This window comes from Rhea americana, unplaced genomic scaffold (assembly GCF_003343005.1).
Source record: "Rhea americana isolate MKP2758 unplaced genomic scaffold, rheAme1 scaffold_97, whole genome shotgun sequence".
Lineage (NCBI taxonomy): Eukaryota > Metazoa > Chordata > Aves > Rheiformes > Rheidae > Rhea > Rhea americana.
The window spans coordinates 1483349-1509266 of record NW_028187166.1 but is presented as its reverse complement, the minus strand read 5'-3'; the positions used below and the strand labels follow the sequence as shown (position 1 = coordinate 1509266).

General features: G+C 53.2%; 1 protein-coding gene across 2 annotated transcripts in view; it reads right to left on the bottom strand.

Moving 5' to 3' along the window:
- Positions 1 to 25918, bottom strand: part of VAV2 (vav guanine nucleotide exchange factor 2) — a 141882-nt gene that overhangs the window by 42800 nt on the left and 73164 nt on the right. For both annotated transcript variants that reach the window (XM_085325380.1, XM_085325379.1), the window contains exon 3: positions 9962 to 10020. In XM_085325380.1, coding sequence (XP_085181506.1) covers positions 9962 to 10020 — 59 coding nt within the window. The remainder of the gene's footprint in view (positions 1 to 9961; positions 10021 to 25918) is intronic.

Here is a 25918-nt window from a genome sequence, read left to right as displayed (position 1 = left end):
GGCTTTCTGGAGCAAGCCCAGGGTTTGCGCTTGGGTTGTGCCTCGGTCCCTGGCTGCCCGTGCACATGCTGCTCCCACGTCCCTGCTGCAGGAACCTGCCTCTGATCTCCCCTTCCCCAAAAGGGGGTCACAGACTCTCCTTACTCCTCTGATGCCCCTCGTTAGGTGGTACCACAAGTTACATGGGGCAGGGACTTCCCGTCCCGGGGTTCAGACGGCTCCAGGCCACGTAGCCCTTGCTCTTGACCAAAGCCTCCATGCAACAACACGATTTAACTTAGCCCTACTAATTACGGCCAGCATTTAAAATCTCTCCCTCTTTTTGACTTATGTTCCCTTATATACACATTCATGTTATTTTTCTTTGCTGAACACAGCAAAAATTTGTTCTCTATCAAAGAGAGGAAACCTCCAGCAACTAGCTGTCGAAAAACGTTTTTAACACTTCCCAGAGCTTTTCCGTAGTGTTTTCTCAGTGCTCCCACCCGGGTCACCTGGGTGCTCGCCGGCGCCTGGGGGAGGCGCAAGCYGGACCGCGCGCCCAGCCCTGTCCCTTCAATTACTCCAGCACTTCGCTGCCTTTGCCGCTTCCCATCGGATCCGCTTCCCGCGCGGCCGCCTCTCGTCTCGGAGCGGCGTCTCCCGCTCGAGCGGACTGCGGGAACAGATTCGAGGTGGCGGGGAGCGGCCGGGGGAAAAGCCCTGCTCCGGCTTCTGCCCTGCCAGATCCAGGTCAGCACGACTCTAAGTAACCCCCCCCCAGTGAACCTCTGCGCCAGCGTTCCTTACTGGGGTTCCCCTCAGTCCCAGCAGGGTTTAGCACAGGGACACATGCATGCAGACCAAGTTATTAACCTACAACTACACAGGAGAAAGCATCTCCATCCAGCAGAGCAAYGGTGCTGCCCGTCCTCCAGCCCCGGGAGCTGCTGCGCTGTTTGGCACCAGTCTGTACAGCATTATTTAAAAGAGCAGCAGAAASGTTGTGAGAAATTCTTTAAAATCTCCAGATATACTGCGACTTCATAGACAACATTGATTGCACCTTGGGAGAAAGCCTGGGCACCTCCAGCTGTACCAGAGTCCAGAATCACGAGCTCACTGAAACCCAACAGCCTTGCAGTGTTTCCAATTCAATTGTATTAATTGGAAAATTCCTCTTATTTAATATCATTAAAAACTAGACTTTTTACTCTAGTGTACTCTAGGAAAAAACGTTTCCACCCGAGGCTGTGCTCAGTGGAGACGGTCTCTGGGGCAGCTCTGTGGGAATGTTTTTATCGTGACACAGGCAAACATCCACAAGAGCTATGATGAGATGAGTCATCCGTTACCAAGAGCTGAACTCCAGCCTCCAAAGGCTGGCGTGCTCATCTGGGACCGGCTTATTCCCATTTTAAGTCTAGCAATCGCACTTCAGCCTTTGCAAAAGCAGGATGAGTATGTGACACCAGTGAAACATGAGCTGCTTCCATCTGCTGCCCTTTCTACACGAGGTTTCTTAATTACTGGTAAGGCCCAGAGCCTCAGGCTGGGGCAAATGGGCTTCCACAGCTCTGCCGACATGGACAGGGCTGCGCTGAGCTTTCCCAGCTCGGGATCTGGCCAGAAAYGTGTTTTCACGCCATGGTAGCTACAGACTGTAATTATACTTTGCAGTCACTTGCAAAATACATGCTTGGACGCCCAGATCCTCCAACAGCCCCTTTTCAAAGAAAGCAGCAGGGCAAGATTGAGAAGCTCTAGCAGCATCTACGATTTCACCAAGGGTTTGGCCCTTGCGGCTGCGCGTTCGGCGCGAGTTTGGGCATCAGGCCACCAGCCGGCCGCAGCTCCCACGCTTTCAAACGAGCGTTGCTAATCACAGCCGCTATCCGAGCACTGCTAATCGCACCAGCCAACCAAAGCCTGCTGGCAACCCACCTCCGCACGCCGGCATCGGCATATGTCRTTTGCTTGCCGCTGCGCTTGCAGGGCAGAGATCTGGACAGGCTTTCTTATTCCCCAAGCAACCGCCTGTGCTTACACCTTAAGCAAGAGCGAACAAGGAGGAACGCTTCTGGGGCGCTAAAGGCGGAAACGCTCGAAGCTCGTCAGCGCGAGCATCTCAACAGCATCGTTCTCACTACTAACAGGCTGGTTCAGCACCGTTTGGTGACTGGCTTGCAGAAGCGTTCAAAACGACGCCTCCAAATTAATACAGAGCCCAAAACAGCAGATGCTGCTTTCTGCACGTYAGCAGCTGCCCAGGCCCCGATGAGTGTGAGGGTTTAAAGTGGCTCCAGCCTTGGAGCACATTTCTCCCAGGGAAGCACTCAGACCTCGACTGTTTGCAAGGTATCATTTTGTGAGTTCCAACCTTTCCCTTTTTTTCCTTCACCCTCTTCCTTTCCTTCTGAACGGCGAGTCACTCCCTGAGCGGGGCATCTCCCGTCGCCCTCCCCCCGCCTGCCGGGCACTCATCAGCCACCGCTTCTGGCGTCCCGGAGCCCTAACGGGCCTCCTGGGGCRACGCACAACGTCATGCTTTTCACAAACCCAACACTCATGGAGTCGTCCAAAGAAAACCATGTGGTTTTGCAAGACGTTTACACACAACTGAAAACAAATTCATCACGGGCTTCAATGGGATTAGGGAGATTAAGCCAGCATTTAATTTACTGCTGCATTAAGAGGTGGCTGAGAGCTGACGAGGGGCAAGSAAAGAAGAGGCCTGAGGCTGCTTTAGCAGCTCTGCTCTCGACTCGCGCAGCACTGGGCACGGCTGCGCAACTCCGAGCTTTGGTTCCCAYCCGTGAAATGGAAACGATGTCAGAGAACCGTTTTGGTAAAGTGCTGCGAGACAGACGAAAAACACACCCCGAACGCCCGTGAGCCATTCCTGCACGGCAGAGCRGAGTCAATCCTCCCTACAGAACAAGCCGCATCGGAGCATACCAAAAAGCTGCTGAACTTAATTGAAGTCATACTATTGGGCTACATGACTCATCTCTGGAAAGCACCACCTCATACTGAGCCAACTTGCAGACACGTCCTCTGAAAAACTATTATCCGCTTTTATTTGTGGTCTGGAACTTGCAAAATTCTTGCAAGACTAATTCTGATAGAAATCCAGCAGGGGAAACAACTAGCTACGTAATCAGGTAAYGCAAAGATGATGATTTTGCAGCAGAGCACCCACAGAATTCAGCACAGTGCAGCGTGCTGTGCCCGAGGGTTAGCTACCTACCCTGGTTTATCTTCRGCTCAAATCTGGACCGAGTGTTTCTGGAAGCTATGAGACAAGAAAATAACAGCTCGTATAATTTTATGTTTCAACACATTATCGCACTTAAAWAATAATAATAATAATAATTCTCACGTACTAATGCTCTGCTCTAGAAAGCAGCATGATTCTCTCCTCACTTCAGCTCCRCTTTGACAATAACAGATGGATGAAATCGAACGGGGAATCTTTTTCAAAGAAGGAAAAAATCCCCTGGGTAACAGCARGACCAATCACTAGGCCTGGGTCTGACTCGCAAGAAAGTAGTAGTAAAACTAGGCTTCAAAATATCACAGCTGAAAATCAGTGGCAAATTTAGCGAGGAGGGACAACGTCGGCGCTCCCGATGCAGCCGGCAGCGAGAGCAGCAGCGTTCGGCGCTCGCGGATAGCGGGGGCCGGCGGGGCGCCGCGGGAGCTCGGCCGCGGGCTCGAAACCGCAGAGCGAGGTAAATCCGGGCCGCAGGTCCAAGGGCCGGGACGCACGCCACAGCGCGTTAACAAACACCCCCACAACGGCCCGCAATCGCCCCATTTTAGAGCACCGCCCGTTAAAACAAAAACCTCTCACACCCTCCTCTTCTTGGCTTTTATCAGGGCAAGACAAGGCAATCCTGCAGCAGGCCTGCCAGCGGAGCTTCCCTCCGCTGTATCCGAGCCGCTGCAATCCCGAGAAACGTGGGCCAATAAAACCAAGATCTACCCAAACAGCCAGTTCTGCCAGCTTCCAAACCAGCATCGGCACTGGGGCTTGCTTGCACGGAAGCACCAGCAGGACGTGCCACCAAAACCAGGGTCCTACTGCGCAATGGGACGTGCTCAGAAACACAGCACCTGCTGAGAGGAGCATTGCATGGTCCCAAGGGAACAGAAAGCTGCACCTATCCCCTTCCACTGGGATGCAGAGGGAAACAATTTGTCCATGGGCAGAGCCAGGAGCTGAATGCAGATCTCCCCAGCCTCAGCCCACGGCCGTGACCATGGCTCTGAGCCCAGTTAGCCCTTGGCAGAGCCCTGGCTCGKGTCGGCCGAGCCTGAACCTTTCCCAGCGCTGAAGCAAGGGCTGCATTTCGCAGAGACCTTTCCAACACCTTTGCTACACGACCCACGCACTGACGCCGAGCGAGAAAGCTGTTCGCACGTTGCTCTCACACTTGAAGGTGAGATGATGCTACGACAGCCCACGATGCAGACGGGAGCCCTGTGGGAAGCAGGACAAGGGCAAAGTTGATGAGAGACGACAAGGCAGGTGCTCTCAAAAAGCCAGCAAGTCCCATATGCAATTGCTAGGCAGAGCTGAGCACTTCAAGACTGTATCTTCATTACGCAGAGCTGCTGAGGAGGGGAGGAGGCGAGAGAAACTGCCTTTGCTTTTATTAGCAGATGCTTACTGCATGACCTCAGCATCTCCCAAGCCTACAAAGAAGCCGCACAGAAAAACATGGCAGTAATATTTTTCAGACTCTCTGAGGAGCAAGTCTGTGAGGACACACACTTGCCAAAATAAATGTGTTAAAATGTTTTTAGCTGAAAAGAAACAGCTTTTAGCAAAGGATCCTGCTCGTGGACAAAGGAAGGAGCTCTCTGGCTCTACGGTCCTCCTACAAAAGGTCTGTTTGTATCACAGGAAACCATTTCCAGTAGACTCTCCCTTGCAAGGACTGTGTGAACCTTTTTGGTTTCGCATTAGTCAGGACTGAAGGTCAGGAAGGCAACAGTATGCGCACTAGGAGCCTAGGGTTGGCCAGGTAGAGGTGGTTTCTATCAGCTCAGATGAGGCAGGTGAGCGCCCTGGGACATGGAAGAGCAAGGTTTTAGACCCACTTCCCCAGGGGCATCCTGCAAAGTAACCACATGCATTTTCAAGACACAATTTCCTTACACAGGCTTCTAAATCCATTTTATAGCAACACTTGAAGYGTGTACAATGGATACACAACAGCAGTAAAAAAATAACGGCTGGAGTGCAATTACAGAGAGCACATTGGCAAYGAATAAAATAGTCCTTGTAAAACCAACCTTTCAGGAGGCGGGATCCCGTAACTACCTTCTCACCAGAACCGCTGCCTGCAGACACTCCAGGGCTTAATCGTTAGAGACTTTAATTGCTTGTCATTTCCACACATGGCTGGATCTGCTTCCCGGGCTGAGCTGCCATCCCCAGGGGCTGGGGGACAGATCAGCATGAAGCCTGCATCATGCTGGAGAATCTTTGCAAATCAAATAAAAGGTTTCCACTTATTACYCTTCCCTCCTCCAGGACTGCAAGGGGAACCCTCTTCCTGATAAGCTGTGCTAGGGCTTGTGCRGTCCTACCTTTTGCAAGAGCTGGGTTGCGTTGGCAGGACCAAAATGTCTCATTTCTAGCGTTACCTTCACTGCTACTTCCCCGCTGCAGTGAGGTTCAGTTAGGCAAATAGATTCAATCATGCAATCTAGACAAAACTCTAGCTTTAATTCTGAACTGCTGAAGCAAGCGTGGAGGTTTTGGACAGAGTTTCTGACCAGTGAAGGAAACAGGCTGCGAGTGAAGAGATTTAAGCCTTGACATGACCCTGGGCAAGTCACTTCCCCTGTCCACAGCTGGGCTCCCCRGACCACTGCTTCATCTCTGTTGGTCGGGTGGGAAATGTCTTTRCAGCAGTGACCTTGGTAGGGAAGTCCCTGCGGTGGACCCACCTCGAGGGATGCCCAGGCTTAGATGAACAGTGCAAAACCAGAAACGTTCAGACCAGCTGAGCTCTGCACTGGAGCACGGTCAGCACCTCCCACCAGCCTCTGGACAACCTGGGCGAGGGGCCACCAGCGAAGGCGCCGGCTGCCATCAGCGCGCCRAGCTCAAGCCCGGCGCGCAGCAAGTCAGCAGGGGCCAAAACGCCAGGGACCATAACGCTGCAGASCTCGCTTTTAGCGTCTGAAAAGTTGATGCGGGAAAATGGAGCGATACAAAACCAGCACAGGTTTTGCAGATGAGGCAGGGAGACACAAAAGTCTCCTTTGGGCCAAATCCTCATGGATGGGAGCAGCCTGGTAGCTGATCCTACCGCTGGCTTGATTCAGACCAGCCCGACGGCGCAGGACAGCTAATCTGTGGGCAAGGCTTCCTGCCCGCGGTCCGATTCCTCTCGACGGGGATAAGAGCGCACACTGAACCCTGCCCCCTGCCCAGAGGGGCGAACAGCCAGACCCGGCGCCACGTTTGCATCGATTTGTTCCAACGCGAGGGGTAAACGCAGCCCGGGGCGACAGGACTGACCTGGCCGCGTTTGCTTCGAGGTAGCGTTCACACGACTTGTTTTTTCCTGCAACCGCAGCCTGCAGAGAGTCAAGTCGCGSAGCCGCCCGCGGCGAAACGCGGCTCTGCGGCCGCCTCCAAGGGGGACCCGGCCTCAGCTCCCAGCCAGGGCAACAGCCGCTTCCCGCCTCCTTTCCCTGCGGCAGGGCCAAAGCCCCGTAGCTTCTCCAACAGGAAACATTTGCTTGACAAACAAACCTTTGCGCCCCGCTCCTTTGCACCATTCGCAGATGTTTTAAAATATATTTTATTAACTGCAGTGTCTTCTGCAGAAAGTTCACTTCAGCGGTTCAATTCCTACGTAAAGATTTAGGCAGATTAAGAGCCTCGGTAAAAGGCCTTTGAACACGCTAACTCCKTCCCCTTTTCAGATGCTGCGCACGCATTAAAAATGCATGGCGGCGGCACGGGCCAATGCTGCTCAGCTTCCTGCTTTGCTTGCAAAGCTCCGCTTCCAGGAAAAACACGCATCTCGGGGAGATGAAGAACATCCCATCCCCACCACCACCCCCGCGGAGCTGCTCCCACGGGGTGCAACGACGGCCGGAGCCCAGCGGACGCCGAAGCAGAGCCTGGCCAGCACCGGCGTAGGAAGGGCTCAAAAAGGAAACCTTCACGGGGGGGAAAAAAAACCTGGTTTATCGGGACCCGCAGCAAAAATCCTYGGGGCCCTCCACGGAGCTAACGTTCCCCTCGAGGGCGCTCGGAGAGGGTAGGAAAGCGCCCGCCGCAGAGCGCGGGACAGCCTCCCCGCTGCGTCCCTACCAGGCGGCCGACCGCGCTGTTTCCGTCCGCTGCAAGCTCCTCGGTGCCAGCCACGCTGAGAAACCGCATAGCGGAGCACGCGGGCCGGGCGTCGGGCCTGCAGCGGAAAATCCCCGTTTCCCAGCCGTGAAATAAAGCCTCCTTGTCCGGAGGCTGCCGAGGACGGGCACGGAGCAGGGCACGGAGCCACCCGCGCCGCTTTCAAAAGGCGAGGGCCGGGGCCCCGCTCCAGCGTCCCCACCGTCCCCGGGACGTTTTTCTTGAYGCAGGAGGACTCGCAGCTTGACCAGAGGGTGTTTAGCACGGAAAGACACCTAAAGAAGGGAGAAGAGACGAGCAAGGCACCGGAACGGAGAGAAACAGGAAAACAAGAAAAATTTCCTCCCTCCCCAGGCCACGAGAGCACCACGGCGATCTTTCCTCTGACCCCAAGTACAGCTCCGCCGCGCTGCCCTCAAAGCGACGCGTGGATTAAAAACTACAGGAAAGGGGTATTAGTGTGCCGCTGCACAACCCGGGCTCCTAACCGGGATCGAACCCCAGCGCTGCCCAAGGCTGCGCGCCCCCAYGGGACCTGGCAGATCTCGGGGCAAACAAGCCAGGGGAACCCAGGGATGACGTGCATCCCCATTTTTGACAGAGGAGAAAAAGATGCGTAAAACTAAGGGATTTGCCCAGGGCCAGGTACAGTGCTCGGGAGCAGAGCTGGGATCAGAACGCAGCTTCATGCATCCTTCCGTGCACTTCCCTAACCACAAAATCATCTTTCCTCTGAACGACTGAAATTAAAGAGAGAAAATGCAGTTTTTTCCAGGACGCACCAATAAGCCAGAGGCTTGTTTTGCATGCAAAACTATCTGGAAAAAAAAACACATACAAATATACATATATATATATATATATAGACTTTGTCACTGTGGCATGCAATGGTCTGAAAGCAGCCTGGAGCGACCTGCCCGGCAGCGAGCCGGTGCGCAGCCCTCAGTGGGTGGTGGTCTTGGCGACCGTGTGTTTCCTCAACTAGCAGAGTTGGGAAACGCGGGAGAGGGACAGCAACTGAGCTGTTTGCACAAACAGCCTCGTGCAACAGATAAATCCATTTTGATTTTAGCAATCAATAGAGGCAGCYGCCTGCTAGGTGCTAAGTCAATGCTACAACACGCTGAAGGCTGACRCTGTTTTCCAAAGGAGATCCAAAACCCTCATCTGAAATTATAACAGAGCAGCAGGAGAAAATCCGTAGCACGGGCTGCAGCTACAGCTGCAATACATTAAGTCCAGCCTTCGCAGCGTCCTGCAAACAAAACATTGCATTCAAGATCGTTTTTTGCCATGTTTTTGCTATTTGTAGCTTGCTCCTTGGAAGAAACGCTCCATCATCCCAACACAGCTATCCTGACAGCTATCTGATTTACTCTGTGAAACAAGGCTTCTCATATACAGAAATTATTAGACAGAAAGACTACTGTTTTTCCCACTGAATAACACGTAAGAGTCATTTTTATTTTTCTATCCTACATGCTGTGGAACATATTTAAGGACAAGTAAGAGACTTKGGGTTTTATTTTATTCTTAATTTGTGCGTTCCTGAAGCCCTAGAYCTAAAACACAGGTGGAGCAGTGCCACGTTCGTGCCACAGGACTGAAGCCCGCACAGCCCAGCTCCCATCCTAACCCAACTGATGCTGCTGCTGCAAAAAAGAACCGAGCAAAACACCCAGCAGCAGCGGGCTAACGAGGGCTCGCTCGCCCGGGGCCAGCGGCGATGGGATGCAACACCGCCGTGGGGCTACTTTCAAGCTAACGGGAGCAACAGCGTTTGCTGTTTGTGCTAGGGTGGCCAACGGGGAGGAGGAGCAGGGTTAATACGGAGGGAAAACCCGGAGGGACAAGCAAACACCCACTAAGCTCTGTGCTACTCCTGTGCAATTACGGTGCCAAAGGCTTCCAAGATGAGAGACTTCAGTTGGGAGCTGTAAATGCTGCTTGTAAAAAAATAAGTGGAGAAAAATCAGCATATCCACAAGGAAAGAAATGTCGCAGACCGCACGCCTGCCTGCCCCTGCGTCCAGCTACCCACCACCATCCCACCCGGGACGCAGCCGCAAACCAGCGCTGTGCTACGCCCTGACCGGACCAGCAGCAGGACGAGCTTGCGGAGGAAAGCAAGCGCGTCTTGCAGCTGGCAGGGAAAACCAACACACGCACACCGGAGGAAAAGCRCTTCGGCCCGAGAACTTCTCCCAGTAACATCAGTTGTTTTAGTGAYGAGATATCACCAGACTAACACCAAAAATACACACAAGTAAGAAAATCAGTTGCAAAAAACTGGTGGATAACAGCTCTGTTTAATAGGGTCGTTCGCGCCGYGTTGGTTTTTCAAGCCCATCGCTATCGTTCCTCCCATGGGCAAAGGAGGAGGCGCCAGAGCAAACGAAGGCATGAACTGCACTTGCAAACTATCCCCGAGCTGCTAGGAAGGTGCTGCTACAAGCACCTACGCCCCAAAAGCAGTGCCCTCGATGGCTGATTATCCCCAATATAACAACCCCAGCCACATTAACAAGAATCACATGGGACTAAATACTAGGGAGAGAGAGAAACGTTATCTGAAGCATCATATTCCAAGGATCTTACCTAATTCCTTTGGTTTGGGCAATACTGTGGAAGGAGAGTCTGGATACCGCAGATATCACCTGGGAACGAGAGAAAAGAGAAAACCGTGGTGTGCTTATTGAAAACAGAGGCAGCGTCGGTGGCAAGGCGGCGACCCGCGGCTCGGGGTTCGGACCCGGACTTTCCGCTCCCGCAGACGTCCGCCGGAACCGGCGCGCCCCGCTCCCGGGACGTCGGCGCTCGCGCCCGCAGCCCCGGGAAACTCCGCCGCGCGGCTCGCCTGACAGCCCCAGATCCGCTCCGGTGGGCTTTCTGCAGGACCGAAAACTGCCTTGCTTTGTATTTTATTACAAAGGTTTGTAACTCCTTTGCTCTTTCTCCTCGCGAGAGGATCTTATTGAGGATCTTTTGACTTTTTGCGTTTCAATAACGATACATCATCTGTCTGTTAGAGGCGAGCACAGACTGTTTTTTTTTTCTGGTGGAGAACAGCCAAAAGTGGTCCAACAGAGAAATATTTTCACCAGCATGAGTATTTTCAGAGCGGAGCTGAGACTTAGCCCGTAAGCGTCCACAAAACGCTCTCGGACTCGTCGGGGGAAGAGCTCGGCCGCCGGCAAACACCACCTGGAAACGAGTCCACCCAGCGCAGAAGGGGATACGGAGCGCCAGCTGGCAGCCCCGACGCGGCTCGCGCTGCACGTCTCCCAAAATAGTCCAAGGGAAGTCCTAGACTGACTGAATCAGACTCTTCCRTGGTCTATTATTAGACTTATAAAGCATAAAAATCAGTTTATGAATCAGTTATACCGCAGGGTTTGACTTCCAGGGAAACTTAAGAGAAAAGCACGCTGTTCTCTCCGCCAACAATTTTTGCTTTGTTCTTCTGCGAACCCCCCGAATCTGTGAACATCCTGGCACATCAAAGCCCGGTTCGAACAGCGAACCAGAGGCACAAACTCGGGTGTCTACAATTAGGCTCCCAAACTCACGTTCAGGTACTTGAGTAAAAATAACTTTCTTTTTTCCTTTTTTTTCCCCCTCTTTTTTTTTAGGAGAGACCAGGTACAAAGAGCCTCCACAACTTCTGAAAACAACCCTGAACAGCAGCCCCAAGCTCCAGGTTTCCGCCTTCCAGCAGCAGCTCCGGGCAGCGGCGAGCCGGAGCAGCGATGCCCGCGCCGGCGGGAGGCTCCCGCGCTCGAGGCCGCCAGCCCCCGGCCGGGGACGCGGTTAAGCGTGCATTTAAGCATAAGTAATCCTCTCAATTTCAACAGGATTAAACAACATTCTTAAAACTAAGTAAATCCTTAAGCGTTTGCTAAACTGTGTCTCATTTTCCCTATGAAACAGCTTCTTATTTGCTGAGCGGCGCTGCTTCCTGCCGCTCCCGGCTGTAATTTCCCTCGGGGCCGGGCAGAAAGGGCTGCTTTATGCACGGAGGCAGCAGTTGGCACAGCGGGTCCCTGATCTCATCCGAGGCCTTCGGTTGGCGCAAGGACACGTTAACACCGCTCATAAAGGGATGGCACAAGCGCCGTCGCAGTTCGCTGGTTATTTACACCTCACCCACCTTCTGCTGCAGCCTGGAAATGCCGAAGCCGCTCGTCCTTCCACAGGGCAGAGAGTAAAACCAAAGAAAAGGATTTCTTGCCACAGGGTATCAGTTAAATTCTGATTTACCTTCAGCATTGCTTAAGTGCAGTCCTTTGGGCTTCCACTACCTAAAGCCAAAAATCGTGAAGCGGGCACAGCCGGGGCCACCGCATCTTCCAAGCGCTACTGGAGCGTGCGCAGGAAATCACGAGCAACCGCTCCCGAATCTGCTGGTCCCCTGGACCACACTCTGACGATCGAAGCCGCTCCAGAGCCCGCCTGCYGCTCACGGCGGGCCCCAGCCGGCGCACGGGTCTCGCCGGGTGCGCAAACCGGGCTACAAAAGTTTGRGACGCAGGCGCACGTACAGATAAGACTTYTTCTGCATTTGAAGGGTTACTGGGGTGTTCCTGGTGGTTCTTCACCACGCGTGGTGAGGGACGCTGCTTGCACTCCTGACGGTCCAACTCGCCGTGTATTTTTGACACATCAGCTAGATCAAATTCATCTAGTCGACCATTTACCAACTGGTATGTTGGAAAAAAGTCTGTACGGTATGAGCGGATCGTTGTGAATCAGGAAGGCGACAAGAGGGCCAAGGTACCGAAGCCGTGATTTTGGAGGGTAAGCACCAGAGGTCGCAAAGGAGCCCTGATTTTCCAAARACAGCAAGTCCTGCAGCTCCCCCCAAAAATGAGGAGTCTCAGATTGGGTTCCTCATATTCACTGGTCCCTTTGCAAGAGTCCTGGGATTTTTACAAACAAAAAGCCCCCAAAATCAACAGCGAAAAACCTCCACGCTACCGCAAGAAAACCACCAATTTTCCTCTTCCTTAATGCCACAGCTTTCTTTTAGGAACTAAAGATTTAAAAATAAACTAAAACAAAACAAAAATAATTTATTACGCTTGCCAGTCTTCTATTTCCTCCATCATTTGTTTATTTCTGGCAATATCTCTGTGCATCTAGAAAACTCTAAAATAAACTCTCTCGTTATACGAAAAAACAAACAAACCCAGCTGGGCTGGAATACGCTTTGCATACCAGAAACTCCCCAACCTTGCTGCACGCTACGAGCGTGCCTGGAGAGTCGGTGCGATTTCCATGCGTTCCCACCAGGCTTGCAGGTCACGCCGAGAGACTTGGCGAGGCGGCACGTTTCCCGGAACAAGTGAGTATTTGCTTCCAAGCAAATTAGGATCTTGGCTGAGCAGCGATGCACCTGAATGGAAACCTCGATCTCGCCCCATCTCTGCACACATCCTTTTTGGGTGGCAAGTTTAATTAACACGTAAAAAGTCACCAGTGGGAAGCATCAGGCTCCGGGAGAACACCCCATCTCCGACTTTGCAATCGCAGAACTCTTTGCACAGACCGGTGTGCCAGCCCTGCATTTCCTCCCCCAGGTGCGCTGCTGCACGGGGCAATGCTCAGCAAGGCGTCTGGTCGCCTCGTGTATCTGCCACTCACGCTGCTGCGGACGTGAAAACGTAGCCGGGGCCGTTTCCAAGCACTTTACACCCAGCAGCAGCACCAGCACGGCGCTGTGCACAGCCAAGTCCTGCTATTTGCAARCCAAAGTGTCCCGAGAAGCCTCCAGCCTCCCGTCACCCCCCTTTGCATACGCCTCTACTTTGGTGAGCACCTCGCTTGGACGAGCCCTGAGTCCTGGTAACCCTCCCTTGCTCACTTATCCAGCGTAGCCATGCCCGGAGAGCGCGAGCCAGAACAAGCTGCAGGAAACACARCCGCCAGGTCCTTTCCCTGGATCAATCCTTTACGCTCCCCATATGTTAGTGCCTACTGCGTAACCTATAMGGCCTCACCGCACATGCGCAGGGAGCACAGCGAACATTAAACCTACAGCTGGCGGACAGCCGTCTCCGCAAACGCAGCRCAGCCAAGGCTGCTGCCGCTGCAGCATCCCACAGATGTCACGGGCAATTCCTTAAATCAGCGTCTCCTGATACAACCAACCCCTCCGACGCTGAATCACCTCATAAGACCGTTGCTGTAAATCACTGTGGGATGAGAGCAGCAGCCCATTGCTACGGGGAAGGGAGTGAGACTCGGCGGCACGTTATTTCCTTGGGGTGCTGAGGACGAGCGGCGACGCGGTGACGCCCCGGAGCTGCTGAGTTCTCCTGCGCAGGGACGATCTCCTCCCGGCGTGCTTCCTCCTCCCCCCCGGCCGCCGCCGGAGGAGGGCCGCTGTTAAATAATAATAATCCGTTCTGACAACTGGCTCGACCCTTTCCAGGTGCGATGTGCCTGCAGCGGCTCCCTTCCGCCCGCACGGGGATGCCCCGACGCTGCCCCCGGCTCGCGCCAGCCCCGGGACGCAAGGCGCTGGCGAAGCGCGGCGTCTGCCGGCACTCGCCCTTGGAGGGCCACCAGCTGAGCGGGTTTTGGTTGACACATATTCAATCAGGATTTCAAATCCAAGATAGGGAAATTCTCCGGGACGGCAGCGCCGCGATGCACCGGGTGCACCGTGGCACAGACCTGCAGCGGCGCGGGGACAGCTATAAGCAATAGCTGCTGCATCTTTATTTTTATTTATTTTTTTTTAACCAGAAAGAAGCAGCAGAAACCAAACAACTGTGAGCAAGCACCTCCCAACACCCCGTTCCTGGGTGGGAGCACCCCTACGCGCCCACGSAGCGGACGCCTCCCCGATACAACACAGCAGCAACCCCACCAACCTTGACGAGTCACCAAGAAACGTGCTGGCTCCCCTGGAAGCGCTCGCTGCTATTTTAGATCCGYATGCAATCTTTGCCCTCGGCTTGCCAAAGGGGTCAGCACTGAAAAGCATTCAAGGATGTCACTTTTGTTTCCTGGATTCCTGGACATAAACTCCCCAGATCACAGACGAATCACAACTGCTGYGATGCTTTAGCTATTTCACGTGGTTTTTCCCTCTTTATTGAGGACTCGATGAGTGATGAATTCAAGAGAGACGGAAAACACGGATAGAACCTGCAACRACCTTTGCTTTGCATCCAACCATTGCTCTGCAAGCCTTAGTGTCTCGCAGCCGGCCCAACCTGCGGCCGGGGCTACTGACCCTCACGGCTGAGACCAGCAGTCAGAGGTAGCRAGACCTGGGCATGGTCCCACCACCAGGGAAGGGCTGAGCCCTGCAGTGAAATGCCGCAACGGCCAGCAGACACCGAAACATCGGCAACTTGCAACCTTGGAGACAAAAGGAAAGACTGAGAAATATAAAATAAATAAAATCCAGGTGCCAGAGCAGGCAGGGAGCCACCAAGCTGCTCGGCTCCCAGCCCCCCTCTGGGTTTGCTGCTCCCTYGGTCTTACAAAAACGCACTGTAGCATTCAGTGCTGTTTTCAAGGAGGAGTAAATAGAGTCCTACAGCCCAGGCAGCAGTTTGGTGGGGAGCTTGCCGGGGATGCTWTGACCCACCTGCCTCACTGGGGGTTGGAGTGCCCAGTCGCTTCCAGTCTGCACACTGGAAGTAGAAAATTCAGGTGCAAACTGGATTTTTCTTCTGAAATCCAGCAAGGAAGGCTGAGCACGCGTGGCTCTTTCCTTTCCTAAAAATGTTCTTGGCCATGRGAATAAGAAAGCGTTAAAATAATCCCAAGTGAACGCTTGACATAGATTGGGCCCGAGACCTCTTAGCCACAGTTGGGAGAGCCCGTGTCAGGCTACGTTACGGTTACAGCTGCGTTACAGGGACAAGCGATTACACCTCTCAAGATAACGAGGTTAAGCCCTTTAACAGGAACCGTCAGAGCCGCGCTCTCCAGACGAAAGCATCTTTCCTGAACCCCCCGGCCCCTCCGAGAAGGGCTTCCCCTGCAAGGGGCATGCACCAAACGTCTGCATTATTTCCTTACGGGGCTGCTGTGTCCTCAGGGGACCCCCTTAACCCCCGTTTGGTAGCACTGGACTATACKTCTCCATAAAGACTGTGAGCAGGATGCCCTTAGCCCCCTTCTACCATCTCTACGGCTTCAAGAGGGGGAAAGGGGCAATGCTTGGGAAGGTGGCTGGGGAGCAATGGTGCCACCTGCCAGCGCCACCCCTTCTGGTGCCAGAGAGCTTTGCCYCCGATAACTGCAAACATAACGAAAGCCAAAAGCTCTCCTGGGAGCAGGGAGAGTCGGGCAAAAATTGGTCTGATGCAGAGCGGTTCTCCATAGACAGCAGGAAGAAAATCCCAGAGGGAGAGGGAGGCAGGAAAGGGGAGAAACAGATTTTCCTGGGCTCCTCCCAGCTCCGCGTGCTCCTAATGGTGCCGCAGGCAGCGGCAGCAGCTCTCCAGTGAGCAAGTTCCACCTACAGATYGATCAGGGATGATAAATCACCTTAGAAAAGAGGAGCGGAGCGGGGCCCAGGGAAAAGAAAGKAAAGGGAGTTTCTGGACCCAGTCGTCGACTGATGTAAAATCAACGCTACTCCTGTCGGATGCCCTGATTTACAGCCCGGTCCTCGGGCTGTTAAAGGTTTCTGATAACTCGGGYTGTTCCCAGGGCTATGAACAGCTCCTCAGCTTTCAAAGCACCACTGCGCTGCAAAGTCCATTAGCTGTAATGCGCCGCGCTAAGCACCACTGCCATTATACTGCGTTTGGTTGGCTGGTCTTTTTAAAACGGGGTTATTAAACATGGCATTATTTTGCATTAAATCCATTATTTGGCCATATGATGTGTTGGGAGACCCAAACGTGCTCCCATTGAAGTCACCGGSAAAACCTCTACTGATTTCCAGGGGGAATTGCACTCAGCCCTTGGATCATTTTAACATATTTTGAGCTCTTTGGGGCTAACATAATGTCTTCTGTTGCGCCCATTACAACACCAGACAGTTGATGCAAAATAACAGTATCTTCTGACTAGGAGGAGAAGAGAACAATTCAGCTGGATTCACAGGGAATGGTAGAAAAGCGCTGCACTGTGTCACCCCGTTATAAGCTCTCCAGACACGCGCGCCCACTCTCCAATGTTTAAGGCATCAATCTGTCTAAGCACCAAAAGGACCTGAAATCAGGCTTGCGACGATTAACATCGCAAGTGTAAATCAACAAGTACGTTGGCTGCGGTGCGATGTACCCCTGAACAGGCGCAACGTCAGACCTKGAGTTGCGGGCAGGTCCTGCCTGCCCTCAGCTAGGCGGGCCCCGCTCCCGTGGACGTCCCTGGAAGCTGGAGGAGATGCGACCCGCCACCGGCGGCAGGTGACCGAGCCCAGGAGGACAACGGATGTTGACYGTCATCGTGGGCTTTTCTCGGTAGCGCTGTCTGAAAAAGGACAAGCCGCRTGCTTCGTGGAGGATATACAGACTTGCCCTAGTACGTAGCAAACAAGCATCGKAGGAAACATTTTCAACCGTTTCTTAGAGCCTGGACCTGCGGACCCTACGTCCACGCCACAGCAAAGGTATCTCCAGATTCACCCACGTGCTATGGAAGCTCTGATCCCACAGCAAGCACAGGGAGCTGCGCAGCGCCGCTCCCAGCCACGGGAATTACAGCGCCGAGACCAAAGCGCTCTCGTCACGCTGGCGAGCTCCTTTAGCACAACAGCGATGAACACTTATCCCCGTATTTAACAGCCTCTCTTCTCCGATGTGGATGTCGTGTTTCTGTCTTGTTCAGTTACTTTTAGTATCGCTACCTGATAGCCTGGCACCAGCCGGAGCGAGGAGCTGGCTTTGATGGGACATTGAAACAACGCAGGGGGAAGCAAGCCGAGAGACCTGAGCAAACGCCCGGCGCTGCGCGCGGGCTGCGCTGCCAGCCGTACCTGGGGTGCTACGGGAGACGTCCTCCGACGGGCCCGCGGGACGAGCTGAACCACGCTGGGTCCTCACGCGGAGCCGCGTGGCGCCGATGAGGATTCAGCGCCGCTTCCCGATAGCAGCAGTCCAAAAACGCCGGCGAGCCGCGGCACGGGGCAGGAGGGCGGCGAGAGCGCCGCGTGCGCTCAGCCGGACCCACTGGGTCAGAAGGAACCTGAGAGCAACGTCGAAACCCCCCGGGTTCGGGTGAGCTGCTGTAAGCATCCTTCCCCYGGGAACGTCGTCCTCGGCTCCGCGGCAAGCTCCGCTGCTGCTCACATAACTGCTGGAAACGTCTTCTCGGCTGGGCGCRGGATGAAAACCGAAGAGCCCAGCCTATGACTGAATCCTCCAAAACCCAACCGTGCTACTGAACACAGGTGCTCGGAAGGAGGCACGGGGGTGAGCCGCCTTGCAATTACCCGTCTTCCTCCTGTGCCCAGCTCCCAGCACCTCCAGGGCTTCATCTGCCTCAAACTGGCCGCATTAACTAGCCCAGAAYTTGCAAAATAGCTGGAAATAAGACAACTGTTGAACACGCGTAAAAGAGGAATGGAAATGAAAAGCCTTGATATGCAACCGCTATTTATGGGGAAAGCTTGTTGGCGCCTCTAGCTGCTGTTTGGAAATGAGTGGCTCGCCAGTGCCGCAGTCGTGGGGTTTAAGGTAACACCAGCCGATCTCACATTTCTGCAGGATACGGAACAGCGCTCATTAAATATTAAGCTAAACTATTCTGGCTCTGGTGTGCAGCATCGCGTGAAACTGAACCCAGGGATCGGGGGACGCGTGACTCTCCACCGGCCACGGGTCGCTCCGTCGCCCCTCGGCACAGAAGCTCCCATCCAGGCCAAGCCCTTTTTTGGTCGACCAAGGCTGCACGTCCGGGAGATCCAGCCCGGACCAATGTGAAAAGCAGCTGTCCTGCCTTAGGTTTCAGGAGGGGAAGGAGAAGGGTGCAATGTTGTGCAAACGTCCATCTAGTGATTTGAATTTTATTCATGTACGTGTGCTTCTCCGAGCTATGAGACTCACGGGGCCTCCTGGAGACCCGTCCTCGAGGGTGTTTCTCTGGAGGAGGACAAGAGTATTAGCCTCATTTTACGCATGTAGACTTGGATGCACAGAAAGTCCTACTGATTTTTCCTAAAYTACGATTTCCTACTTGTAAACCCCTTCGCTCCGCCCCTGCTTAACCACGCAGCTCAGCCGTAATTAACTTGGAGCGATGCTGAAAACAGAAAAACATGGGACAAACCGAGATGGAAAAGCCGGAAAGGACCGCAGTGCTCTCTCCATCACGTCCCTGCTGGGACTTGGGAATATCACCAACAGAACCCGCTGGCCGCGTAGACGCGTTGCCTCCCTGCTTTCCTCTTTCTGGGGGAGGAGAAGCGACGAGCAGGTTGGAAATTCATCAAGGGATTAGTTTAAGCACGTGAACAAGGACAGGGGATGAGAAGACCGACGTACGAAGACACGGGCCGTACCGGCTCTGGCCTCCCCGTGGGCAGACCGGGACATCCCTGCCGAAGGCAGCGCTCCCTCCGCTCTTCAGGCTTAGAGARGAGCAAGACGGGGGGAAAGAAAAGCAGCCCTGAGCACTAATTAGCTTTAAATGCTGGTAAATAGATTTACGCAGGCGGCTGGCAGCGGGGCCGGCAGCACACATCGCGGCGCGGGGCAGCGCTGGGTCGGGGCGCCCCGGCACCCGGGAGCACGGGGCAGCAGGAGCCTTGGCGGGCGATGGAGGGGGGGGGGGAGGGGGCGGCGGGCGGGCGCCCCGGCTGCCGCGGACCTCTGCAGACCCCGGAGCGCTAGGAGAGCGTCGGGCGGCTCAGAGCCCGCCCGGTGCTAAGCTGCTCGGGTACCGCGACCGCGTCGAGGGCAGCCGCTCCGCCAGCTCAGCCCCTCCTTGCACTCGAGGGCCTTCGCCAACTCCAGTCCGAAACCCCCGTCCGCGGGGGGCTCAAAGCGCTCCCGCGGCCCTGGGGAGGGACGGCTGACGTTTCGCAGCGCGCCGCCTCCCGAAAGGCTCGCGGAGCATCCCCCTATTGATTGGATTTGCTGAAACAGATGGAAAAAAAAAAAACCCAGCTAGTCAGATGCATAACACGGATATCCAAACCCGCTTCCGAGAATCTGGCTTAAGTCTGTATTAARTTTAATCCCTTTTGATCAAGGCCTTGGATGTAAGCAGAAAATATTACAGATTTTCACATACCTTTAAGTTTAGTTTTCAGCACTGCTCTGAAATGGAGTTGGACAGTAAGGAAAAAAGAAAAACCCACACACCATACGGAGCACAGAAAAGAGGAGGTTTATGAACACTTTGTAGGCACAGAGAAAATTGGAAGCATCCATATGAAACCAATTCATTCGCTCAATGGTCATTTACCTACTGAAGGAAGAGTGAAATTCTCCGTGGCCTATTTCCCTTCATCTTTATTCCAGCTGCTAAAGGAAAAAAAAAAAAAAAGCATAAAAAGAAAAAAAAAGACTATAGTGATAAAAAGCCAATTCTTCGGATTTTGCAGAGCCCTCTGAGTTCTGGCATGGTCACAGCATCCAGATGGAAAAATTTTTCTCCAGTGGAGAAAGCTTAAGTAAGAAAGTTTAAGTACTTTGCAGCACCAGCACAGCAGTGCAGACAGCACCTTAAGCACCACAAGCCGTTCGAGACTAGCTGCGTTCTACAAATTGGCAGAAACTTGTTCAAGCTTAAAGAAAATCCTGTAATATTAAAGGTATGCAAAAGAGGTAGGAAGCAACAGGAGCTTTTCAAAGGCATCATAAAAGGCAGCTTCTTGCGTTTGGTTGGGAACTGCTGCAACAGCGCGATTGCAGGGATGCGGGACCCTTCCCACCAGTGCCGCTTTCCCCATGGCTACGTCAGGCTCAGGGCTTGTAGAAAAAATCCCACCAGGATCCACAGGCCTTTGGACCACCCTGAGCTTTCCGAGCAAGCAGACTTCCACCTGGAGAAAGCATTTCCATTTCCACAGCACTAAGTAAAAGAAAGCGGGAGGAAAGCCCAGAACAGAAGGAAGCTGCACAAGAACTCAACGTGCATGAAGAGCGTAAGAAAAACCAACCGCTCTTCCTTCCTCGGTTGTCTGAGGAAACGGAGAAGGGAGAGTTTCGCAGAGAGCCGAGAGGCTGCTCCCCGAAAGCTGCAAAGACAAMCCGAGACGCTGTTTTCGGAGAGCAAAGCAGAGCAGCGAAGGCAGCAGGGCCCCACACCAGGACACGCGCTTGCCATGTGTCCCAAGACCGACGGGCMTCCTGGCTTTGCCTCGGGAACACCCCCAAAGGTAAAGCCCCGCTTCCGTACGGGAGCAGGGACCTTTGAAAAGGGCACCGGGAGAACAAGATGCAACAGGCCAAGCGCGGGCGGAAAGGAGGATGCTTCTCTCTGCCCAGGCTCGGGAACCGTTAGCTCAGATTAGACTCCTGCAGCTCCCGCACAGCTGCCCAGGAGCTGCAGTAACCGCCTAACAGAAACGGCGCGTACACGCGCGCGGACCCACCCGGGAGAGCGGAGCTCTGCAAGGCTCGCGAACGCGACCAGCAGCTTCTCCGCTTGCAGCTATCAGGTGCTTTACACAAATACTCTCGAGACTGCGAACTGCAGCCAGCGGGCCAAGGCGCCCGGCCGAGACGTCCGCGTGCGGGAAGCCGGCGATTCAGCGGGGGCAAAAGCGGAGGGCGGACGCCCACGCGCCGGATCTGCTCCCTGCCCAGCTGCGRAGGACAGGGAAGGACCAAACGTGGGGGTCTCTGGGTTTGATCCTCTTCTTCCTCCCCTCTCCCACATAAAACAGATTTTTTTTGTGTGCACATTTTCTGCTTTGCTCCCAAAAAACTGCAGTTGAAAGCCCTCCAGAAATAAAAATTCAGTTAGGGAAAAAAATAATAATTAAAAAATAATTTTAAAAAAGGTGTGTGTGGGGGGGTCCCTCAATAATGTTGGTACTGCAAAAACAACCATTGGTTTTGATCACAGTCAAAAACTACATCCTTTGCTTGCACAGTGTAACTGTGGATAAATACACCCATAAAAGCTGCTTTGATTTGGCTGAACGTGTTAAATGTAATCTTTGCTCTATCTAGCTGTCTCTGCAGACAGCACATTTACAGCTACATGGGTGCCTGAAGCATGCATCACTCAAAACATGCTTGCAAGCTGGCTTAGAAAAGAGTTGCAGTAAAACATCTGAAAAATTGGCTCCCTTAACGGGACGCGTACAGTCAGAGCTCAGAAATCACAGGGCGGAAGGGAAGCTGGACGGACTTCCACGGTCACTACTGTACGCAGGATGAGACAAGATGATCTAAGGGTCCCTTCAGACCTAATGAATCCATCCAGCTAGAAAACAACAAAAATAAATAAATAAATAAAWAATCATGGATTAGAACTTGGCTGCCTCCAAGCAAGAAAGAAAAGCAAGAAAATCGGGCGTGATGTTTCCAGTCAATAATTCAGGGAATGTAAATAGCTTCGTCAGCGGCGCGCGGGCGGATTCCCTGGCCGGAGTCTCCGGCGGCCGGCAGGGAGACGGGACCGCCGGAGCGGAGCGGAGCAGAGCGGCGGCACCTGCGGCGGTCGGGCTCCCGGCGCGGGACGTCGCGCCGGCGGAGACCCGTCGGCTGCTCCGAGCGCGCCGCTGAGCTGCTGCTAAAACGTTAGCGTTGAAAAATTAATACGGACAGATTGAGCAAAACGGGGAGCACGCAGAAGCTTCAACGAATTCCACCGTGCAACATTAAACCCGCGTGGGCTCGAAAGGGTGATAACCGAGGACGCCCGGCTGCGATGCCGCAGGGGCCGGCGCCTCTGGCTCCTTCCCGAAAGCCCATCCGGAGGGGCAGCACGCTTCTCCCTGGAGACGGCTGGATATAGAGCGTGCCCTCCGGAACAGAGCCGCTTTGCAATAAAAYGGGTGAAGAAAGACCAAAAATGTCACTTTTTTAAAGTATCTCCTCATCTGGTACTAAAGATGTCCTTCACTCAAAAACATCTTTTCTCACCAGATAYAGACATTGTGCCCAGACTGCAGAAAAGCCCATTAGATAGCACCACCAAAGCGATAAGCAGTTCAGGCCATCCAGCGCAAAAGAAGGGCTTTCTTTGAACGTCGAGCCCTCTGCGTTGAGCTGAACCCCTATCATTTCATCAGGCTGCAGAGCAAGCCTATCCACGGGGACGAATCTTAAAGGTTTGAATAATTCCATATCAAAATGAACTGTACTTGCACGCGACTTCCACGAAAGCATCAAGACGCTACCAGACAGGCTGCAGAACGGAAGAGGGAAAATTCATTCTTGTCAAAATGACATTCCCTTTGGGAATACAATCTCCACAAAAGCATTTACCCGCGCGCATTGTGTTGGATTTCACATTCTGCACTTCTGAGATACATTATGCGGGGTACTTGAATAATTATGTTTGACTTATTTAACAATTTAACACTTGCGTGCTTGGCTTTACAGCTGCAGGAATAAAATCACATATTTGAGTGACTAAAAGAAAAACGATGGTTAGACAATGTATGTATATTTATGCAAGCATTCCCCCTCCCTGAAATTACATTTGCAAAGAAAATGTTAAACGGAGCAAATTCTCTCCCTGACTGCAAATGAAATTTCTAAATGGTACAACTGGTCAGCGCGCAGCCACGATGGTGGACGAGCGGAAACAACTGCCTGGGTTCGTGCTGGGCCAGGCAAGGCAGGAAGAGCTGCTGCCCTGACTCGGCCACCCAAGGACCTCTGAGCTGCTCCAGCATCAACTGCCCACAGGTCCCACCACTGTGGGATGCGCAGAGGAGACCGTGCCTGGGCCTGAGGGGCTACCCCAGAGCAGAGTCTCCAGTAGGACTTCATCAAACATGCATAAACCCAAAACTTTGAGCCTTAGCACGCTCTTGCTGGAGCCTAACAGAAAACTGTCCATAATCCCAGCTTAGAGAGGGTTGCAGGAACCAGTTTGGGCACCCTGGAAGTCATGCAAGAGCTCAGTTTCTTCCCCATCACCAGTGTCCACACTCTACCGGGCCTCTCCAGCAGGACAGAGGGCCACTGTGCATAACAACTTGTGGTCACCAGTTAACATCACTTGTCTTCCAGCTGGAGCACTTGACAAAAAACAGCTCTTCTGAGCAACAAGGCACATCAGCAACACAGGAACTATAAACGGGGCTCTCCATCATTTAACTTGTAYGAACACTGGGGATGACTTCTCCACACAGCTAAGCAGACCTCAGGAGAGGCAATCAGCCTAATCCTTAGGCTGAGGATGCTCCTGGAAATAGCCCAGGGTGTCCCTCTCTGCCTGTTACTGCCTACCAACAACACCCTCACGACACGGCCTCGTGTCAGCTCATTYGCAATATTTATCGTGGGGTCTTCCTTACGCTGGCTAGTACCTGACACCAAGTAGGGCTATGAATTAGTGAGTCCATGGAGAAGAGGGCAGAGAAAAGAGGATAAATGTCCTCAAATGGAAAAAGTTCTTTCAAAATGCTGAATCAACACAGCACCAGCAATCATGCCACCCGAGCCCCAGACACACTACACGCTCAAACGTTTTCCTCCTTCCCTACCTGCCTTTGCTCACCGCATGCCCATAAAGCCTCCCAAACCAGGGCCCTTGTGTACCTGGCYGGCACGGGCCAGCCCCAGGCCCAGATGCCCCCTTTGCGCCAAGCCTGAGCCCTTTCCCTCCTGCTTCGAAAGCAGCCCTGCCTGGGAGAACACCAGCTAGAAGAGAAGGAAGGTGACTGATGGGTGAGAGAGAGCAAAGGAGAAAACTGCACATCACAGAGSAGGGGAAACCCAGTAAAATGCCCCAGCAGGTTATCGCAGCAGGGAGCACCGAGGGCACCACTCTCCTAGCAAAGGTCCCACTAATGTATTTTTCATAAAGGGCTTTCTAATGCTACAGGCACAAGCACTATCAGTAATAAATATTCACAAGCACAGTAGCAGGTGGTGGTAGCAATATTTGTAAAGCCATGGTTAAAAGCAATCCAATRGCTTGTGCTATGCCAAAATGACTCACCATTTATTAAGACTTATTTATCAGTTATCTAGGCWATTTATAGTGTAATCCTTCCATAAAAAGCGTGATCCTAACTTGCTGTATCTCACCCTCTTCCTTAGCACTCATCAAGTCCTGAGYAGGTCTGAACCAGATCGCTCCTCCAGATTCATACCAATTTTCCCCAGCATGGAGAGCATGTGAAGAAAGCCCTACAGAGCAGGTATTCGTGTTTCAGTCCATGTCCTCAAACACATTACCATTTCACCATTCTCAACAGGCAGAAATGTTAATATTTTATCAGACACTAAAATGAAAATGCGCAGTTCCTATGGCAATCGCTCAACAGTTGGCCATCACGGAGATGCCAGGTTCACAACCGCACCTGATCCCCAYGCTACTCAGAGTCCGACCATGCCTTGGAGACTTTGTGCATGTGCAGAGAATATCCTGCTGGCCATCCTGCCAGGACCAGGACTATCTTAGTGCCCCTGAGCCCATCACAAGGGATACTCTCCGCAGCAGTCACCAGCTGGATGCTGGGCTACAGCAAACAGAAAATCCATGGAAGCCGCTTCTCCTGCTGCACACCTGAGAGGAGTTGTCCGTGCCCTCCCAGGAACAGCACAGGAAAAGCCAGGGAACTCCAGTAATGGCACCCTTGCCCACCCAGAACATGAGATTTCTTCGTTCCAGCTCTGGGGAGTGTTAACAGCAGTCCAGTCTGAATCAGAAAAATGCTTCGTGCTGAACAAGCAAGTGATGGGACACGTCTAAAGCAATTAGATCCATAGGCCTGGAGACATTTCACTGRCTCTGCTGAGTGCAGTCATTAATGTCTTCACTTCCTTATGCCTCCACAGCTGCTTTCCAGCTGATCCTTCAGGATGTCCTCATGGGAAATTCCTRCTGGGAATGAGCACTGTCCAGAGTGGATGACAGCACTTATGCAGTTGGGCTGGCACTCTGCCAGGCTCCTACAGCTGGAGAGGTGACTCTGTCAGAGCTATCAAGGCAAACCTCCATGCCCCTAAACCAAGCTGCCAAGTTCAGGCTACGAGCGATCTAAATTAACACAACATCCATCTGGCATGGGGAATACTTCCTCACCCCTTCGATTTCTTCACCTACTCCCAGAAGGGTTTTGTTGGCAGCAGTGCAGATGTTGACTGAATCTCTTGGGGTACAGCCAGGATTCCCAAGAAGTTTGGAAAGGCACAACTAGGATTAGGAAGAACCAAGTCCGTCTCAGCAGCCTCAGTTCCTTGCAACTGCTGGTTGCTCAYGGTGCACCGTTCACTACGGAGACCCCAGAGCAGTTGACGCAGTGTGAGAAAGCAGGCACAGGAAAGGGCAATATAGGGGAGAAATAAAGCACAGATAAATGAACCTACTCAGCTATACACATCTACCCAGCTCCGTCTTATTTCAGTGGAGTTTCACTGGTTTCTGGCAGCTGGGACAAGAACAACGTCACACAATTCAGCGAAGCCTGGATCTTCTCCACGCGTGGCTGCAGAGCCGCATTAG